Consider the following 16,296-nt stretch of genomic DNA (forward strand, 5'->3'; position numbering starts at 1 on the left):
AGCCTACACGTGACGAGAATTACGCAGGCCCAGCCATGCAATTCCCCCGCTTCCCTCTCCACTCCACTCTCCCCAGCTTTCAATCTCGCGTCCAGCATTTTCGCAGCATCGCTACATTGAAACGGAACACCTGGCTATGATATGTATGTTCATTCTGATGCACAATAACAATAACCAAACTCAGATGCCGAGTGGGCTCTAACAAAGCAAGAATAACAGGCAGGTTGCCACCCGCCAAATGACCGTCCTCGTCGGTAGCTCCAGCGCCAACAGACTCCAAAAATCATCTAATCTAAATCGACAAAAGGCTCTAGCCAACTCCGGTCCCAGCGCTCATGATACAAGTCAAAGACGAAACACGCGGATGCGAAGACTGCGAAGCCAAATACACAGTAGAAGAGAAACGTCGGATCATAGCTGGTAGCGGTCGACCAGCTCAAAGTCGTCGTCGTCGGCGAGATACCCAATTGAAATCTCGCTCTCCCGCGTGATGAACTCGTATTCCTTGACCAGCTTCTCCGTCTCCTTGATCTCGAACTTCTCGACTGCCTTGTCGACCATGTCCTTGAAGATCCTCTCGCCGGTTACCTCGTAGGGATGTGCGACGGTCTCGTCCGGGAACTCTCCGATAACGGTGGCGTCGGCTGCAGGGTCGGTGTGGTCTTCTGCGCCGGAGGATTCGGATGTTCCTGCGTCAAGCGCTTCCCGGACGTCGTTTCGGAGGTCGATCTTCGCCGCGGTCACGGTGTGCTGTGTATCGCGCGTCCGCTCTCGTCGGTTCAAGCTGCTACTGCTGGATGTTAGACTATGGGGCAAAAGACAAGATAGGGATACATACGGGTCAGGCTTTGCGGGACGAGTGATCGGGAGGTCATCAAAGATGCCAGGGTGACAACGAGCGGGCCGGCCGCCGTGGCTCCATTTAGCCTTGTGGTTGTGAACTCGCTTGGCTGCAGTGCCAGCCTGGCGCAGGTCGTGGGTGTCGAAAGAGCCGGACATGGTTACGAGGGTGTTGAGAGCGAAGATACAGGTGTGGGAAGCCAAGGTAGGACAAGAGTGAGATGGCGGAGGCTACTTCAGTGACACTTTGTAGATGTGTTGTAGGTGCAGTAGTATGCCTGGGCTAGGTAACAGTTGGCGTAGTATATAACAGAGTGGTGGAAGACGGAAGAAGAATGAGTAATGAAGCAGGGAGTCGCGATGGCTATAGTTCGGGTGAGTCACCAGGGATCGGCTTGGAACCAGTCACCGGCGTGTGTCACCAAAGAGCGCAATAAGTTGGTACGAGGGAGGAGACAAAGGAACAAGAGACGATGAAGAGGGAGATGGAACAAAGAGGCTTTGTCGGGGACCTTGTTTGGCAGGGTCGAGTCATGGCCAGGGGCGCTTTATCACCACCCACCACCATCAGGACCACCACCACTGCTGCTCACCACCGGGTCCCGCACGCGCTATCAAGGGAGGTCCGGGCGAGGCGTTGCTGATTGCGGCAGGTGCAGGTCATGAATAGACATGCGTTATCGCGACCGCTGCTGCCCTATCGATTACGCACCTTTTTGTAGACTCCCCCCACTGCCTGCTCTATTTCCGGGGCGATGCGCCACTCGTGCCCCAGCGACCCCAACCACGGTCCCCGACTCCTCGATTTTCGTCAACCGACGCTTCCGAGGCTCTCCTGTCGCTCACTCTGCCCAGCACCCTGGCTCCGATCATGGCCGTCGTTTCAGGCACGTTCTCTTGCTTGTGGTTGGCCGTTGCTCGTGATGTCATGCGATGATGTGATGTGCATGTCTGCTCTGCAGAAACGACGTTCCCGGCTTCCAAGACTGGCTGGTCCGGCTTATCGTCGAGATTGCCGCAGCTGACCAGGCGTCACAGCCGTCACCTGCGTCCAGCAATCACGCAAGTTTTGTCTTGTTGGAGCTGAGACCTGGTCTGGGTCGAAGTTGCACAATGACGACTGACCCGGCTTGCCAGTCTGGTGCTTAGCTTGTTTTGTCTACAAACGTGATACCCGAGGCTGACATCGCGTCATCCTGGCACCGTAGACTGTAGAACAGCGTCGTCTGTGTTATCGTGAAGTAGATGCGTAATGGTATCGGCGTCCAGCACCGAATTAACTATAGTATACAGCTCACTCATCCATCTGCCACTCATACTCCAGCGCCTCCATCCTCCCCTTGCGGTTCCTCGCCGCAAACCACTCCTTCTCAAATCCATTACTCCGATCCACCCCATCCCACCGATGCCCCGGACGAATCCCATACCGATTCGGCTGGAACGCCCCTTTATACAACGGCTTCCCAGACACACTGACCCCGCCCCCTCTCCCCTTTGTCAAGAACTGCGCAGCTGGATCATTCCACCGCTCCTGCGCCTTGAGCTCCTCGTTCAAGTCCTCGTCCTCCGCCGTCCGCGCCAGCGGCATAACCTTCGCCTCCTCCAGCGCCTGCCGCCGAGCCTCGCGATCCCGCCGCTGCACATCGCCCATAAGTGCCTCCTTCGCCTCAACCTCCTTGATCTTCTTTTCCTCCTCCACGCGTCGCGCCTCCGCGCGCTTCATCGCAACGTTGATGATTCGTCCTGACGCGTCTCGATAGATCGTCTCCTGTGCTGCACCCTCCCCGGAAGCCCCCGAGGGCTTTTTCCACAGCGCCTCCTCGGCCTTCCGCCGCTTCGCCTGCGCCGCGACCATCGCAGCTGTTTGCTCCGCCGTCTGTAGACCAGCCCGCGCACCAGAGTCCATCCGTAGACCCCCATCATCCGACTCGTCTTCACCAACAACCGTAGGATCCTCGTCGGCACCACCCCTCCGCGCATCCTCCTCCCTCACCGCCGCAGCTAATATCGCATCCGCCTCATCCTGCTCCGCATTATTCCCCCCTGTCCCTGTAGCCGTAGCCGTCCCAACAACTTTCCACCCACTCTCCTTCTTCCGCCGAAACTCCGCACTCCGCCCAGAGCCACCAGGACCGTATCCGACAACCGCAGGCCCGAACTCGTCCTCGCCGCGCCTGTTCGCGTCGAGCGCAGCCGAGCTCCGTAGATCGGGCGGGTCGTCGTCGGCGATGATGAGGCCCTCGGTTTCCGCGGCGGGGTGTTTTGTCTTCTTGCGCTTCTTTTTCGGGCGCGTCGGGTCTGAGGCTGAGGCCGATGGTGTGTCGGCTGTTAGGTAGTTTTTCGCGAGGTATTCGGCGAGTGAGGAGGAGGGCATTGTGATCGAGATTTGGGTGGTGATTGTTTGTCTTTGTCGCCAGGGAGCGTGTCGTGGGGATTTTTGAAGAAAGGGAAAGGGAAGATGATGCCAAGGTCCGTTTTTTTAGTAGATATCCGATAAAATTCGTCTTGATACTCGTAATTCTGGGTTCGTTGGTCGTTGGGCTCCGACAAGTTTGAAGCTTGAGCAGCAGAGCAGAGAGAGCTCGACTGCTGTTTGCCTGGTTTGATTTCTTTCATTTGGTTGGTGGGCCTGACTGAGAGTTGAGGAGGCAGCCGGATTATCCAGTCCTCCGGTACGACATGTCGTATGGCCCGTAACCGCAATACGAGGACGCGGAGAAATCCCTCGATGCGATGTAGCTTGAGACAGGAAAACTCGATATCGTTCAAAATAATCTCTCTATATCAATCCATTCGTCTCAGTAATTCATCTCAGCACCTTAGTTCTACATCTTGCTTGCTCCAAGCCCGAACTCGTCCCGTCTATCTCCGTATCCACCGTACCGGCACCACAAACCGCCTCCATCGCAGTCAGGACATCTACTCATACATCCGTCATTGAAAGATAGGATGCCCCGAACCGACGAAGCCGAGTTCTGGTTCAACGCCGTCTACGCCGCAGTGCAGCAGATCCCGCCGGGGAAAGTAACCTCGTACGGACATATCGCGCTGTTGTTGGGTGAACGTACGCTCCTCACCCACTCTCACTCCGAGACTACTATATCCCTCACTATCGTCGTATCTGCGTAATCATCTCTTGTAGAAAGGATCCTGCTAACATAACGACTGGGGGGAGAATATAGCAAAACGCCCCCGCCAAGTCGGCATCTGCCTAAAACACCTGCCGGCGCAGGACAGCGGGAACCACTTCCATGGCGGGAATGTGCCCTGGCAGAGGGTTGTTAATGCCAAGGGGATGATTTCGCATCGGTATTCTTCTCTCTCCTCCTTCTAGTTTGTTCTGTTTTGTTCTCTCTGTTTGAAGACATGACGAAAGGGGAGGCGGTACTGACCTGGACTCGAACTGGGCTAATCGAGGTTGTATTTTGTGTTATGCAGTGGACCGGGAAGTGCAGAGAGACAGGCGGAGGCGTTGCGTGAGGAAGGCGTCGAGGTGACGAGTGATAGCATGGGGGAGTTTTATGTGGATCTTTCGCGATACGGGTGGTTTCCTGTTGAGTTGGAGAGTGAGGATGACGACGACGTCGACGATGAAGATGCAGATGGAGGTGTGCAGGGGTAGACCAACGTAACGGGACCAGAGTCCCATGAGCGAGCTACTACAGCATACGAACTAATGATAACGACAACGAATACTCGGACAGGCAATGAGCATGTACTAATGCGTATATATTTTCATCAAATCTCTAACGAGAGTCGTTGGCAGCATCGCTTCATCCTATCTTCAAACAAAACCCTCAGACCTCAGATCCCATACGTACAATGGCCATCGTAAACATCATGGAGAGATATCACGGATCGATCGTAAAATGGACAGGTGTGTGTGTGTTCAACGAGGACAAGTAAAATAGACCAGCAGCGGAATATACCATCCGGCTCCAGCGCGCGGAACCCCCGTGAGGGGGCGGGGGAACGTTCTCTAAGGCGGTGCGTGCGAGCGGGAGGGACAGAGCAGGCGGAGGCGGACAGGCGGACAAGTGAAAATCAAAGCTCTATGGGGGGTAATGAGTGAGATGGAGTGGAGGAGGGAGAAAAGAGGAAATCGAGGTGGTATGTTGAGGATGTAGTAGTAGTAGAAGGGTAGATATAGAATGTACGGAGTGGTCATGGATGAACAACCAACAACTCGCCACTCGGCCCAAGATGGAGATGGTGTGTGTCTGTAAGTGTGTTTGTGGGATAAAATGCACAGCAAGGAAAGTTCATGACAAATGAAGGAAAATCGTCACTCGACACGCGTGGTCGTCATGTCAATGGATAATCTTTTATCTTCGTTTCACTTCCGACGCCCAGCCTTCGATGCCCTCGCCTCTGCTGCCGGGTGTAATGCCCAAGTCTGCATCTTGCATCCCCGCGGTGTCCTTCATCCAGGCGTGCGCGACCATACCTCCGGCATTTGCTCGTCGCTCGGGGAGAACCTCGAGCATTGGGAGGAGAAAGTCGGCGATGGCCATGCTCTCCGACAGCGAAAAGTGGTATTTCTCTCGGAGAACGTCCGGTAACGCCCAGTGGCGGAGTCGGTGGATGTTGCGGAGCTCGCCTTTGCGGTTGAAGATTTCTTGCGACCACCGGCCGGAGAGACAGAGAGATTTCGGGAATGGGCCGAGAAGCTCGATGACTTGGGCTATGTGGTCGTCGTCTTTGCCGTACCTCGTACCTGACTGTGGATCAAACAGGTAGTCACCGGTTATGAGTTCAAAAACCTGCAGAAATTAGCACCGAGATATGCGATCAAAGATTGAGCGCCTACCATGCAAGCCATGCTCCAAATATCAGTACTAGCTCCCCACTTGGATCCTAGAATAACTTCAGGAGAGCGGTACTGGCGTGTCTGAATATCGTTGGTAAAATGGTGTCCAACCCAACAAGCGTTACCCAAGTCGGCAATCTTGACGGAAATGATATCACAGTCGAGTTCAGGTTCGTCGGACTTTGACTTGTCCAGTGAAATACCTGACACTTCCCGCTCAAGCAAATCGCTGTGCTCGTTAGTAAGGCTCAGTGCGGAATGTCACTTCACATACGCAGTCTTTTCTCTTTGTGGTTCCTGCTCGTCCTCATCTTTAATCCCCAGCAATTGCTTCATCGAAACTCCTTCCGAGCCTGATCAGTTAGCGACGACCTCGAACCAAATGCAATCCACGTACCGGACTCACTAATCATCTGACTCAGACTGCTGTGCGAGTTTTGCGAGCTGTGTTTGAATTCAAAGCTTGTGTTGAGCGGACTGGGCAACGGTTGGCTCCCGGTAATCAACGTCCTGCGCCGCCGGCGACCATTGCGGTTATCCTCCTTCTGCGCCTTCTTCTCCTCCTCCTTGACGTACGTCTTGACAATTTGCTCGACGTCGCCAATCTCAATCAAGACATTCTCCGGCTTCAAGTCGGTATGGATGATACCGCATTCCCGATGCAAGTAGTCCAGCCCGAGCAGGACCTGTTTCGTAATCTGCTTCACCAGCGGCATAGGAATGCCCCGATGATTCCACCGCTTGATCAACCCCAACAGATTCTCGCCCAGCACCTCAAAGACCATGCAGACGTGGACCCCATGGGGACCCTTGTGTTCGAACGAATCGAGCAAGCTGACGACATGTTTCCGGCCTGGGTGCGAGGGTTTGGCCTGGACGATGCGATTTAACAATTTGATCTCGTCGATGGCGGTCTCAGTGTAGTGGGCGGCCGATCGGACGACCTTGAGCGCGACGTGTTTCCCTGTTGTTGTGTCGCGGGACAACCAGACGGTCGAGAAGTGACCCCACCCCAGCTTGCGCACGACGACATACCGGCCGTTATTGTAGAGCTCTCCGATCTGGACCGGGTGGTAGCCGCCCTTGCAGTAGTCTTCTGAATCTTCCTCCTCGGCGGTGGTTTCGACTTCTTCTTCGGAGGACGAGGAGCCAGACCGTGATGGCGGGACACTGTTATCGTCGGGGAGAAGTGGGTTAGCAACGTGAACGAACGAAACAGAGCGGAAGAACAAGGAAGGGGGATCGCGAAAAGGAAAACCGGTCGGAAAAAGCATACCCCTCCGTTGTAGAGCCGGGCTGCTCAGCGGCAGCAGTCGCAGAATCGTTGGTGACGATGGGCTTCAACTCGGTGCCCTTTCTTCTCTTTTTATTGGTAGTGCCGTTGGTGGCGGACGCAGCGACGTTAGTCGCCATCTGCTTCCCTTTGTTGAGGACAGACTGTAGGTCGACCCCTTCCATGGCTCCGGGCGAAGAGGGGGAATCGGATCGCAAGGAAGGGAGAGGAGATGGAGATGGAGGCAGGAAAATTGGAAGAGGGGCGAGTGTGGTTGGGCTGAGAGAGTCGCGCGGAGGGAGAGAAGGACTGGCGAGTCGGTGGTTGGCGGCGGCGGCGGTTGTGGTTGTGCGAGCGACGCTGAGGGGTTGGCTGGGACTGCCCGCAATCTGGCGCAGCTGTCCGTCTATCGAGAAACAATAATCACGGCCAAAACAAGGTGGAATTGAGCAATGTGAGGCAAAATAATAAGCAACAGAGCTAAAGCAAGACAGACGGCGAGAGAGAAGGTTGGAAGAGGATGGATTCAGTTGTTGGTGAAGTTGGCCAAATGACGCAAACGATATGAAAACACAAGCGTCGCTGGGCTGGAATGCAGGTCAGCGATCGCCGATTACAGTTACTCTTTCAGATTCGCTTGAGAGAGGAACAGTGAAGATGACATGGGATAACACTGAGAATGCGATGAAAAGTCTGCAATGTCCGCAAGCAGTCGATGCAGCTGGGATGATGCCCAGCGCCGATGTGGCAAATCATCTACTCGGGCATTCGCAGGTGTCTACTATAGTGATCTAGATCGAGAGGGCTGTGTACCTGTTAGTATAAGATGGATCGAGAATAATACTGCATTACCATAAATATGACATGCAGTGCTGGGATCTTTGGTACGTTGTACGCCCACTATATACATCCGCTTGGCCGACTCTGGGGACAGAACAGGCGAGCGTGGGCAAATGGACTATAATAGTCAAGCCACTTATTGAGCAGCCACTGCAGATGCCAGTAAGACTAGAATTCTAGAATCCCTGAACGTGGTTTGAGATTGCGCCCGCAGGAGAGGAACGAGGCTGCGATGTTTGATAAATGTAGGTGGTATTGGTCCAATAAGCGAGCCACGCGTGCTACTAGGGAGCTGAGAGATGCAAAACAGGAGTCGGCTGGCTATGGAGATGTCGGCCTTCTTCTCTAATAGAAAACTATTTGCAGATAGCCTGTCAATGCCATCCACCGCGATCATCCTGTGGCAGAAGCGGAAATCACGTGGCTTATCAGGGTCTCGCGCCAAGACTCGCCTTGGCACCTGCCGCGGGACTTGTTCATCACCTGGGAAGACCCTCATCAATATCCTCCCTCTCACACATCTCTCTTCTCTTTCGATTTCTCACCCAAAGCAACGCCCAGAGTGCGACAAGACTTGAAACCTGCACCGCAATGCAGAATAAATTCCAACACCCAGCGGATAGGCTGGCGCCTGCTCAGTCTGAAATAAGAACGGGCCGATGAAATTACCCAAACAGTAACCGGTCAACACCATTGCGTTGACGGTGATTTTCTTCGAGTGGCCCGCGGTGCTTGCTGTTGCCACAGACATGCAGAGCGTCCACGAAGGTGTGTACGAACGAAATCCAGAGACAGGCTAGGCCGCCGTATGGGTTGGATTCGGCGATTAGCCATAGGCCTAGCACGCCGGCGAGGAAGGGGATTATGCAAGGGATCATTATGAGGAGGCGTCTATTGGGGTGGTGCGAGGTGAAGAAGTTATATGCGCGCCCATGGTAAGTGGGTGCTTGAGTGTGTTTGCCGGGCTGGCAGAGGAGCGGAATATCTTACTAGGCCAGAGGGCAGACGACGAGCTGGACTGCACCGGATGGCATTTGAATAAGAGTCGTGCGTAGGATGCTGAAGCCCATGCCACGGATGATGAGCCCTTGGAGCTGCAAAACTCGTCAGTAAAGTTTGATATCCAAAAAGGGGAGGAAAGAGGATAGGTACCGAAGTCAACCCCCCGTTCGGCGAATTACTCGCAACCGCAAAAAGAAACAGCAACCATGTCTTGAGATCCACCATCGCCTCCCAGGAATGCGTCCACTTGAACGTCTCATTCTCAACCCCCGTCCCATTATTCCGCACCTTGGCCACAACCAGCGTTCTCTCCGCTTCACTCAGAAACTTCGTTATCAGCGGCGATCCAGGAAGCGTGATCATCAAGACAAGGCCCCAGGCGACCGTGATAGTACCCCAGATGATGTACAGCAGCCGCCACGAGGCAGTGGCGGAATGAATGTGGCCGATGTCAAAGCTTGCGATTCCCGCGACTACGTAGCCCAGCCCGGCGGAGCCGATCCAGATCCCCAGCGCAGTGGCTGCTCGCTGCGCGAGTAGGACATGGAGAAAAGGAGCATGTTGCCTGAGATGGAGGCTTCAAAAGGCGCCGAGGAATGTGCGTGCTGCGGCTTGAGAGGGGAAGTTGTGTGAGGCGCCATGGAGAGCTAGGGCTATGTTCCAGATAATCACCTGGGGATCATATTAGTCGGCATATGCTCCGACTCCTAGGAAGGGGTTATAGGGCACTCCCTGTCCTGGCCATAAAGTAGTTGATGGGCAGCTTCTAGGGTAAGACATTGGGGGAAACTCCCAGACCAAAGTAGCCCAGGTAGAAGAGGGCACCTAGCCAGGAGAACTTGGTTCCCTTCAGGTGCAAGTCTTCCTCGAGGCCAAAAATAGCGGCGTAGCTGAGGGTCGTCTTTGTCGATGCACTGCAGGGCATAGATCAGGCAGAGGAGCGGGAACGGACGCATGTCCAGCTTACAGAGGAGGAAAGATAGTGTGCCACCGTCTGTATTCTCAGTCACTCTCGGCTACAGCGAAAGTGGCTGGTTTCTCGTCGGGGGATTCGGCTTTCTTTGCGATCATTTAGGGCAAACCGCCTTCGACGCGTTAGACAAACCAGGTACGTATGATTGGAAAAAGTGCTCAGGTGAACCGACAGCCGGTGTCGGCGTGCTTCATGTATGCATTAGTACCCTGATATGCTAACATGGTAAGATCTCCTGATGCTGAGAGTCTGCCTACCACAAACCACGTTGTAGGGTTGGAGACTCCATCCTTTGCTTCCACATGCTCATCTCGCCATCTCCCCCCTCCCTCGTGCTTGTCTCATGTAGTATATAGAGCTAGCTTGGCTGGTGATGAATGCGATGCCTTCGCGTGCCGATTATGAGTCCCAATGCCGGTAGCTATCAAGCTTGACATAATTGCGTACAAGGGCTTGCCGTCCTGTGGGTGAATACAGGGATAGAGCCATAGTATGTACCGTGTTCAATGACCCGGACTACGAAGGAACTACTCGGCCAGGACCTCGGACTCAGGATAGACTTAGTTGCAGTGTGCTCCTAGTGACATGTCTCTCTTTTCTGGACCACAGCGAACGTATACCTGCAAAAACAGCATTTGACTCCAATATACCTCATCCTTTTCATAAGTCTCATTCATGCACAAACCAGACCAACTAAGAATACTCAAGACATCGCCTTCAAGACGTATCCGAACGACTCATCCAGAATCCTCAACCCCTCCTCAATCTCCTCCGCCGTTACAGTCACAGGTGGAGCCAGCCTAAACACTCCGCCCATCCCCGGAAGATTAACCACATTACACGACAAACCCCGCGCCACCGCCCGATCCGACACCTTCTGACCAAGGTCGGACCCTGGCGCCCGCGTCTCAGCATCCGAAATGATCTCAATCCCCTGGAGCAGCCCCCGCCCCCGGACATCGCCAATGCACCAGTACTTCTTCTGTAGCTTCAGGAGCCCCTCGCGGAGCTGCGCGCCTCGCTCGGAGGCCCGTTCGCAGATGTTATCCCGTTCGACAATCTCTAGGACTTTATCTCCGACCGCTGCGGTGACCGGGTCGTTGAGGTGTGTTGTCAGCCAGAGGAAGCCGGCCTCGCGACAGCCGCGCTCGATTTCGACGGTTGTGCTGACGGATGCGAGGGGCAGGCCACAGCCGAGGGTCTTGGAGAGGGCAAGGATATCAGGTACGATCTCGTCGTACTCGAACGCGAACATCTGGCCCGTCCGCCCGACGCCCGTCTGCGCTTCGTCCATGATGACCAGCATCCCGCGCTTGCGACACTCGTCGACCATGCGCTTGAAATACCCCTTGGGCGGATCGAGGATCCCGCCCGTCGAGAGAATCGGTTCCATGATGAATGCTGCAAGAGAACCCACGCTCTGCCGGTCGATCATCGACCACCCGAAGTCCATCTCGGCCTCCCAGTCATAGGACCCGTCGGGCTTGCGAAAGTGCGAGCGGTAGGCGTAGGGAGCCGGGAAGGCGAGCTGGCCGGGCATGCATGGTCCGCCGCGCCGGCGACCTGCCGAGTACGTGGCTGATCCAGACCCCTGGGTGAGCCCATGGTAGCTAGCGGCGAATGCGACAATTTCAAAGTTGCCCGTGTACAGTTTGGCCATTTTGATGGCTGCTTCGGTGGATTCGGAGCCTGTGTTTAGAAAGAAGGATTTCTCCAGTGGGCGTGGGAGGAAGCGCGCGAGGCGCTCGGCCAGGTCGACGACGGGGTGGGTGATCATGTTGCTGAGGAGGTGGTCGAGCTCGGCGACGTACTTTTTCACGGTCTCGACGATCTCCGGGTGCGAGTGGCCGAGGAGCGAGCTCATCTGGCCGGAGGTGAAGTCGAGGACTGAGCGGCCATCGTCGGTGTACAGGCGGGTGCCTTGAGCCTTTGTGATGACGACGGGGGAGTATGGAACGCCGGTGGACATGAGGTACTTGTCGGCCTTTGCGAAGAAGGCGACGTCATTGTCGGTAGAGCCCATGTTGTGTAGGATATGTGGGATGATGAGAGGGACGGGGAGCTGTGTGCAAGCATGTCGAGGATGACTTTAGAGAGCATCTTAAATATGAAGAGGGGAGGGGCATCGAGGGGCATATCGAGGGCTGATAACATACTCTCCGCGCAAACCCCCGCGGGCAGTCTGGCCTATAGCTGTTGAGTATTGGGCCCACCACTTGGCCGCGGCAAACCCTGTGGGCTCTCCAATCCAGTGCTAACTCTGAATATGTTGATGCTGATTGGAGCACTGCCCTGATAACGGACCACCTTTTGCCGCGGAATCCCCCGCGAGAGCCAGTCTGCCCTCCCCTCCTTCTCTCTTCACAGTACCTGCTGCCCTACCAACTCCCACCATGCAGCCGGATAACAATCCTCAGCCAGAAGGTCGCCCGTACCGGTCCCACCTCCACCCAGCCTGCTTCTCATGCCGGAAACGCAAGTCGCGCTGCAAAACCCGGACCCCCGGCGAAGTATGTGTTATGTGCGAGGCCCATGGCACAGAGTGCATTACCCCCGGCCGGCACCAGCGAAGTTCGCCGCGGAGGCTGGCGCCGAATGCGCGGTCGTCTACTAGTAGGTTCTCGCAGAACAGGCAGGAGATATTGCACAGGCCGTATCCGACTCCCAGTACGAGTCGGAACTACTCGGTGTCGGCTGGTATAGCGAGTACTCAGAGTGAGCAGCTGGATTCGCAGCCATGTGGGACGGAAGGCGAGATTCCTCATCTTATGGGGATTGTTTCCGAGGCAGAGGATGACAGCTCGCATATCGTGAGCCCGGCGGTTGCAGATGATAATGATATTCTCGAGAGTTATCTTTCGGCCATTCCGTCGTCGCGAAAACGGTATTTGATTCGCACAAGCTCCAGCTCAGAAGGGCATCTCAGGCCAGTGCGGTTCAACCTGGTGCCTCGACGGCCGCTGGGAGTCGTTGCGAACCAGTCGCTTGCGGCCGCAAAATGCGAGATTATTGAAAAGTACATGGGCCCTGATCTCGATGAGTACCTAAACCTGTGAGTAGACTGCTGAGCTATAAGAACCTCTTCTAATTGAGTTAGGTACTTTTTCAAAGCCAATCCATGCTTTCCTCTATTCGACGAAGCTTCGTTCCGAGGTTCATATTCTCTACACAAGGACAAGATCTCACCTGCGCTACTCTCCAATCTATATGCCAACTCTCTCGTGTACTGGAAGAGTTCGCCTAGATTGGCTTCTGGCCGCACACCTGATATTCGCTATATCTGGAACCAAGCCAACGAGGCTCTACACTCGGAGCTGTTTCTCTCACCCGGGATTCCGACTATATTGGCCATTCTCATCAATGTTTGTGGCAGACCAAGTACCTCCATATTTGGGAATGGAGGCATGGTCGGGATGGCTGTTGCCCTGTCAAGTGCCCTGGGCCTCAACCGCGATCCGTCAGGATGGAGCATCTCGCCTCTAGAGAAGAGCTTGCGGATCAGGATCTGGTGGCTCGTCATTATACATGATCGATGGCAAGTTGGCAAACCCGACTCGTGATAAGTCTAACGCCGAGCAGGTGCAGTTTGGCATACGGCACACCGCTGCAAGTGCATCGAGCACAGTACGATGTCCCATTGCCCTCGGTGGATGATATCTGCCCTCACCCTTGTAGTCCCCGCGAGAAAGCCGCTGCATCTGTCTTTGTGGCCTTGACGACCCTAACAGATGTACTTGCACACTACCTCGAACACGTCTATAGCGTTTCCAGGACTTTCCAACCCATCAGCCTGTCCGAAGCAGACCTGGAGCAAATCCTCCGCGACTGGGAGGAGTCACTCGGCGACGACGTCCGTCACCTCGTCCTGAGAGGAACCAAGCTCGACATCCCTGGTGCCGCCAACTTCCGACTCGCGTATCTCTCCGTCAAGCTCCTTCTCTACCGCATCCAGCTCAACATGAACAAGAGCTCTCTCCAGGTTGAAGATGACACGCTCTCGCTATTTTACATGCATGCACAGCGAGCCGCCGAGGAAATCGCCTACCTGGTGCAGGAACTGGACGAAGCGCAGTGCAGTGGATTCTGGATCCCCGTGCACGCCTTCTCACTGACCTCGGCAGCAAGTTTTCTCCTTCGGAGCGGGCTTCGGATGAAAAGTAGAGGCCGGAATACGCCGCTAAAGATTGCGCGAGACATGGTCAATGCACTACAGGCCCACCGGCAGAACTTTGATTGGGATCTGGCAGATAACTGCCTGACGTCCTGTGGCGAGCTGCTCGACCGGATCGGTGCGGCGGAGAGTGATAGCGGGGTCGCTGCTGCTCCAGCCTCGGAGTTTCCGGGAATTCCTGAAGATCTGGAGATTGACCCGGCTCTGCTGGAGGAGCTTTTCGGTACGACGGGCTTCTTGGAGGGGGCTGAGGCCTGGTAGTCTCGGATTCATCTTTTTTCCTGCTTGATCGAATCGAACCGCCAATCACTTTTCTTAATACACCGTACACCTTTGCTTTCTGAGTGGAATCACGCTAGCGGCCGCTCCTGGTCAATTCTTCAAGGCGTACAGGTTTGATACTAGTACGTAGTCCCATACACCTGGTACTCCGCAACTCCGCAACTCCGTCGCCTATCAAGATGACCCTGGAAGTACAGGGTCCCACCCAAGCCCCCAACTAGTAATCCCTTCAAGACTAGAGCTTGGATGCATTCTGCAATGCAATGGAAAGTATAGAAGCGTCCCCAGAGTGCTCAAGGACAGCAATCGACTCGCACGACCTCCCATTGGTGGAGCCTTGAGTCCCCCATTTTGATGCATTACTTTAGTGGAATAACGCTCTATTTGTTGCGTCAGAGACGTCGCGGTTTCCCATCCCAGTTTCTGATCAAGACAAAAAAATATATTGCCTATCTTTCTCGACTCCAATCTCGGTTGGGGAAAGGCAACGCTGAAGACCATACGAGGACTCAGGACAACGCCGGGTTTGCGCATTTACGTGCGCTATTTGCTCCCAATCATTGGTCCAGAGAGGGATATGAACCTCGAACCCTGAGTAACTACCCGTTGCATCTAGTAAAACTCTTCCAGGCACGCAGGATCCACCCTTGGTGCCTGGTACCGGCCACCGCAGCGGATATGGAGTTAAGCCGGGGGGACACGGAGATGCACCGGACTTACGTACGGAGTAAACCATCACGACACCGGTACTTATAGCCCAACCCATTCGACACATTCACCAGCAGAACAGAACAAAACACGAACAAGTCACAGAATAGACCCTTGCCCTCTGCACAATGGCAGACCCCAAAATCGTCTTCATCACCGGCGCCAATACGGGCATCGGCTTCCAGATCGTCAAGGCCCTGTATAGTGCCGATAAACCCTACACGGTAATTGTTGGCTCGAGGTCGCTCTCAAAGGCGGAGGATGCAATCAGTTCCCTAAAGACCGAGTTTCCTGCTTCGACGAACACGCTCGTCCCGCTTACCGTTGACATTGAGTCGGATGAGTCGATCGAGAGTGCGGCGGCTGAGGTTGAGAAGTTTGGGAGGATTGATGCGTTGATTAACAACGCCGGTACGCACATATATACCTCAAGTCAACCTGGAAGTGCATACAGCCTGCTAATCAAGAGTCCAGGCGCCCAAATCGACAACGAAATCGCGACTGGCAGCCTCACCGCGCGCGCCGCCTGGCTTAAATCCTGGAACGTCAACGTCGCCGGCACCCAAGTCCTCACAACGACCTTGATCCCCCTCCTCCTGAAATCCGCCGACCCGCGCCTCCTCTTCGTCACGTCCGGAACGTCCTCCCTCGCCAACCACGTCGCACGCACAATCCCCCTCGACACGCCACCGGCCGCAGGCTGGCCAAAGGACACCAGGGCGCCCAGCGTAACCGCTTACCGCGCCACGAAGACGGGGCTGAATATGCTTGTGCGCGAGTGGGATCGGATACTGAAGAACGACGGGGTTAAAGTTTGGGCTGTTAGTCCGGGAATGCTTGCGACGGGTCTGGCGGGGGGTCCTGAAGCGATGAAGAAGATTGGGGCCGAGGATGCGAGTGTTGCGGGGCCGTTTTTTAGGGGGATTTTGGAGGGCGAGCGGGATGAAGAGGTTGGGGCTATAATCACCAGGAAAGGCGTGCAGCCGTGGTAGAGGAATGTCTATGGAGTACATTGTATGGGAGCCCGGAGGGTGTTGGTGGGGAAGGGGAGGACGGCGTGTGTTAGGTACAGCGCAGGGTTGTACATACAGTAGGCGCGACTGTGGTAGCGCAAGAGCTATGCATGTCTACAGTAACCCATAACCTCTCATTTATGGAACAGTTAAGCTTATCTAACCCTTGTCCCTTTGTCACCCGGTGTCCGTCATCCTGACGGCAGTTGATCGCTCGAGGTTGATGGTCAGACCTTGTCTTCGCGTCATGTGATGTCACTGTGATGCAACAACCCTACCTCAGAGCTCCCCGGGTAGACCCCATATCTACTCTAGGCCCCTCTACCAAATCTGCGAAGAGCTGGAACCATATCTGCAACTTTATCTTGTACATCGTGCCATACC

General features: G+C 55.0%; 8 protein-coding genes across 8 annotated transcripts; 3 read left to right on the plus strand and 5 right to left on the minus strand.

The window, feature by feature from the left end:
* Nucleotides 1–411: 411 nt before the first annotated feature.
* Nucleotides 412–999, minus strand: BJX68DRAFT_267730 (uncharacterized protein; the record flags this gene model as incomplete). The annotated part of the gene is made up of 2 exons (XM_071045886.1): nucleotides 412–790; nucleotides 839–999. The coding sequence occupies 2 exons, from the start codon at nucleotides 997–999 to the stop codon at nucleotides 412–414; spliced, it is 540 nt and encodes a 179-aa protein (XP_070898196.1).
* A 1,135-nt stretch (nucleotides 1,000–2,134) lies between these two features.
* Nucleotides 2,135–3,214, minus strand: cwc26 (putative cell cycle control protein (Cwf26); the record flags this gene model as incomplete). The annotated part of the gene is made up of 2 exons (XM_071043118.1): nucleotides 2,135–2,889; nucleotides 2,926–3,214. The coding sequence occupies 2 exons, from the start codon at nucleotides 3,212–3,214 to the stop codon at nucleotides 2,135–2,137; spliced, it is 1,044 nt and encodes a 347-aa protein (XP_070898197.1).
* Nucleotides 3,215–3,789: 575 nt separating this feature from the next.
* Nucleotides 3,790–4,462, plus strand: BJX68DRAFT_267732 (MGMT family protein; the record flags this gene model as incomplete). The annotated part of the gene is made up of 3 exons (XM_071045887.1): nucleotides 3,790–3,904; nucleotides 4,023–4,173; nucleotides 4,279–4,462. The coding sequence occupies 3 exons, from the start codon at nucleotides 3,790–3,792 to the stop codon at nucleotides 4,460–4,462; spliced, it is 450 nt and encodes a 149-aa protein (XP_070898198.1).
* Nucleotides 4,463–4,827: 365 nt separating this feature from the next.
* Nucleotides 4,828–7,314, minus strand: BJX68DRAFT_103973 (serine/threonine-protein kinase). The gene is made up of 4 exons (XM_071035790.1): nucleotides 6,048–7,314; nucleotides 5,925–6,003; nucleotides 5,651–5,879; nucleotides 4,828–5,603 (listed from the first exon to the last, which is right to left on the minus strand). The coding sequence occupies exons 1-4, from the start codon at nucleotides 6,922–6,924 to the stop codon at nucleotides 5,166–5,168; spliced, it is 1,623 nt and encodes a 540-aa protein (XP_070898199.1). The 5' UTR covers nucleotides 6,925–7,314; the 3' UTR covers nucleotides 4,828–5,165.
* A 928-nt stretch (nucleotides 7,315–8,242) lies between these two features.
* On the minus strand, nucleotides 8,243–9,717 carry BJX68DRAFT_276332 (major facilitator superfamily domain-containing protein; the record flags this gene model as incomplete). The annotated part of the gene is made up of 6 exons (XM_071048076.1): nucleotides 9,544–9,717; nucleotides 8,916–9,293; nucleotides 8,788–8,857; nucleotides 8,557–8,709; nucleotides 8,374–8,498; nucleotides 8,243–8,344 (listed from the first exon to the last, which is right to left on the minus strand). The coding sequence occupies exons 1-6, from the start codon at nucleotides 9,688–9,690 to the stop codon at nucleotides 8,243–8,245; spliced, it is 975 nt and encodes a 324-aa protein (XP_070898200.1). The 5' UTR covers nucleotides 9,691–9,717.
* Nucleotides 9,718–10,441: 724 nt separating this feature from the next.
* On the minus strand, nucleotides 10,442–11,761 carry BJX68DRAFT_276334 (aspartate aminotransferase family protein; the record flags this gene model as incomplete). The annotated part of the gene is made up of 1 exon (XM_071048077.1): nucleotides 10,442–11,761. One exon carries the CDS (start codon nucleotides 11,759–11,761, stop codon nucleotides 10,442–10,444), a length of 1,320 nt encoding a protein of 439 aa, XP_070898201.1.
* A 370-nt stretch (nucleotides 11,762–12,131) lies between these two features.
* On the plus strand, nucleotides 12,132–14,170 carry BJX68DRAFT_255878 (transcription factor domain-containing protein; the record flags this gene model as incomplete). Its single annotated transcript, XM_071043119.1, has 3 exons — nucleotides 12,132–12,790; nucleotides 12,836–13,273; nucleotides 13,318–14,170. 3 exons carry the CDS (start codon nucleotides 12,132–12,134, stop codon nucleotides 14,168–14,170), a joined length of 1,950 nt encoding a protein of 649 aa, XP_070898202.1.
* Nucleotides 14,171–14,986: 816 nt separating this feature from the next.
* Nucleotides 14,987–16,268, plus strand: BJX68DRAFT_238839 (putative short chain dehydrogenase). The gene is made up of 2 exons (XM_071040425.1): nucleotides 14,987–15,310; nucleotides 15,374–16,268. The coding sequence occupies exons 1-2, from the start codon at nucleotides 15,028–15,030 to the stop codon at nucleotides 15,889–15,891; spliced, it is 801 nt and encodes a 266-aa protein (XP_070898203.1). The 5' UTR covers nucleotides 14,987–15,027; the 3' UTR covers nucleotides 15,892–16,268.
* The last annotated feature ends 28 nt before the right edge of the window (nucleotides 16,269–16,296 follow it).

This window comes from Aspergillus pseudodeflectus (assembly GCF_044049435.1).
Source record: "Aspergillus pseudodeflectus strain CBS 756.74 chromosome Unknown BJX68scaffold_26, whole genome shotgun sequence".
Lineage (NCBI taxonomy): Eukaryota > Fungi > Ascomycota > Eurotiomycetes > Eurotiales > Aspergillaceae > Aspergillus > Aspergillus pseudodeflectus.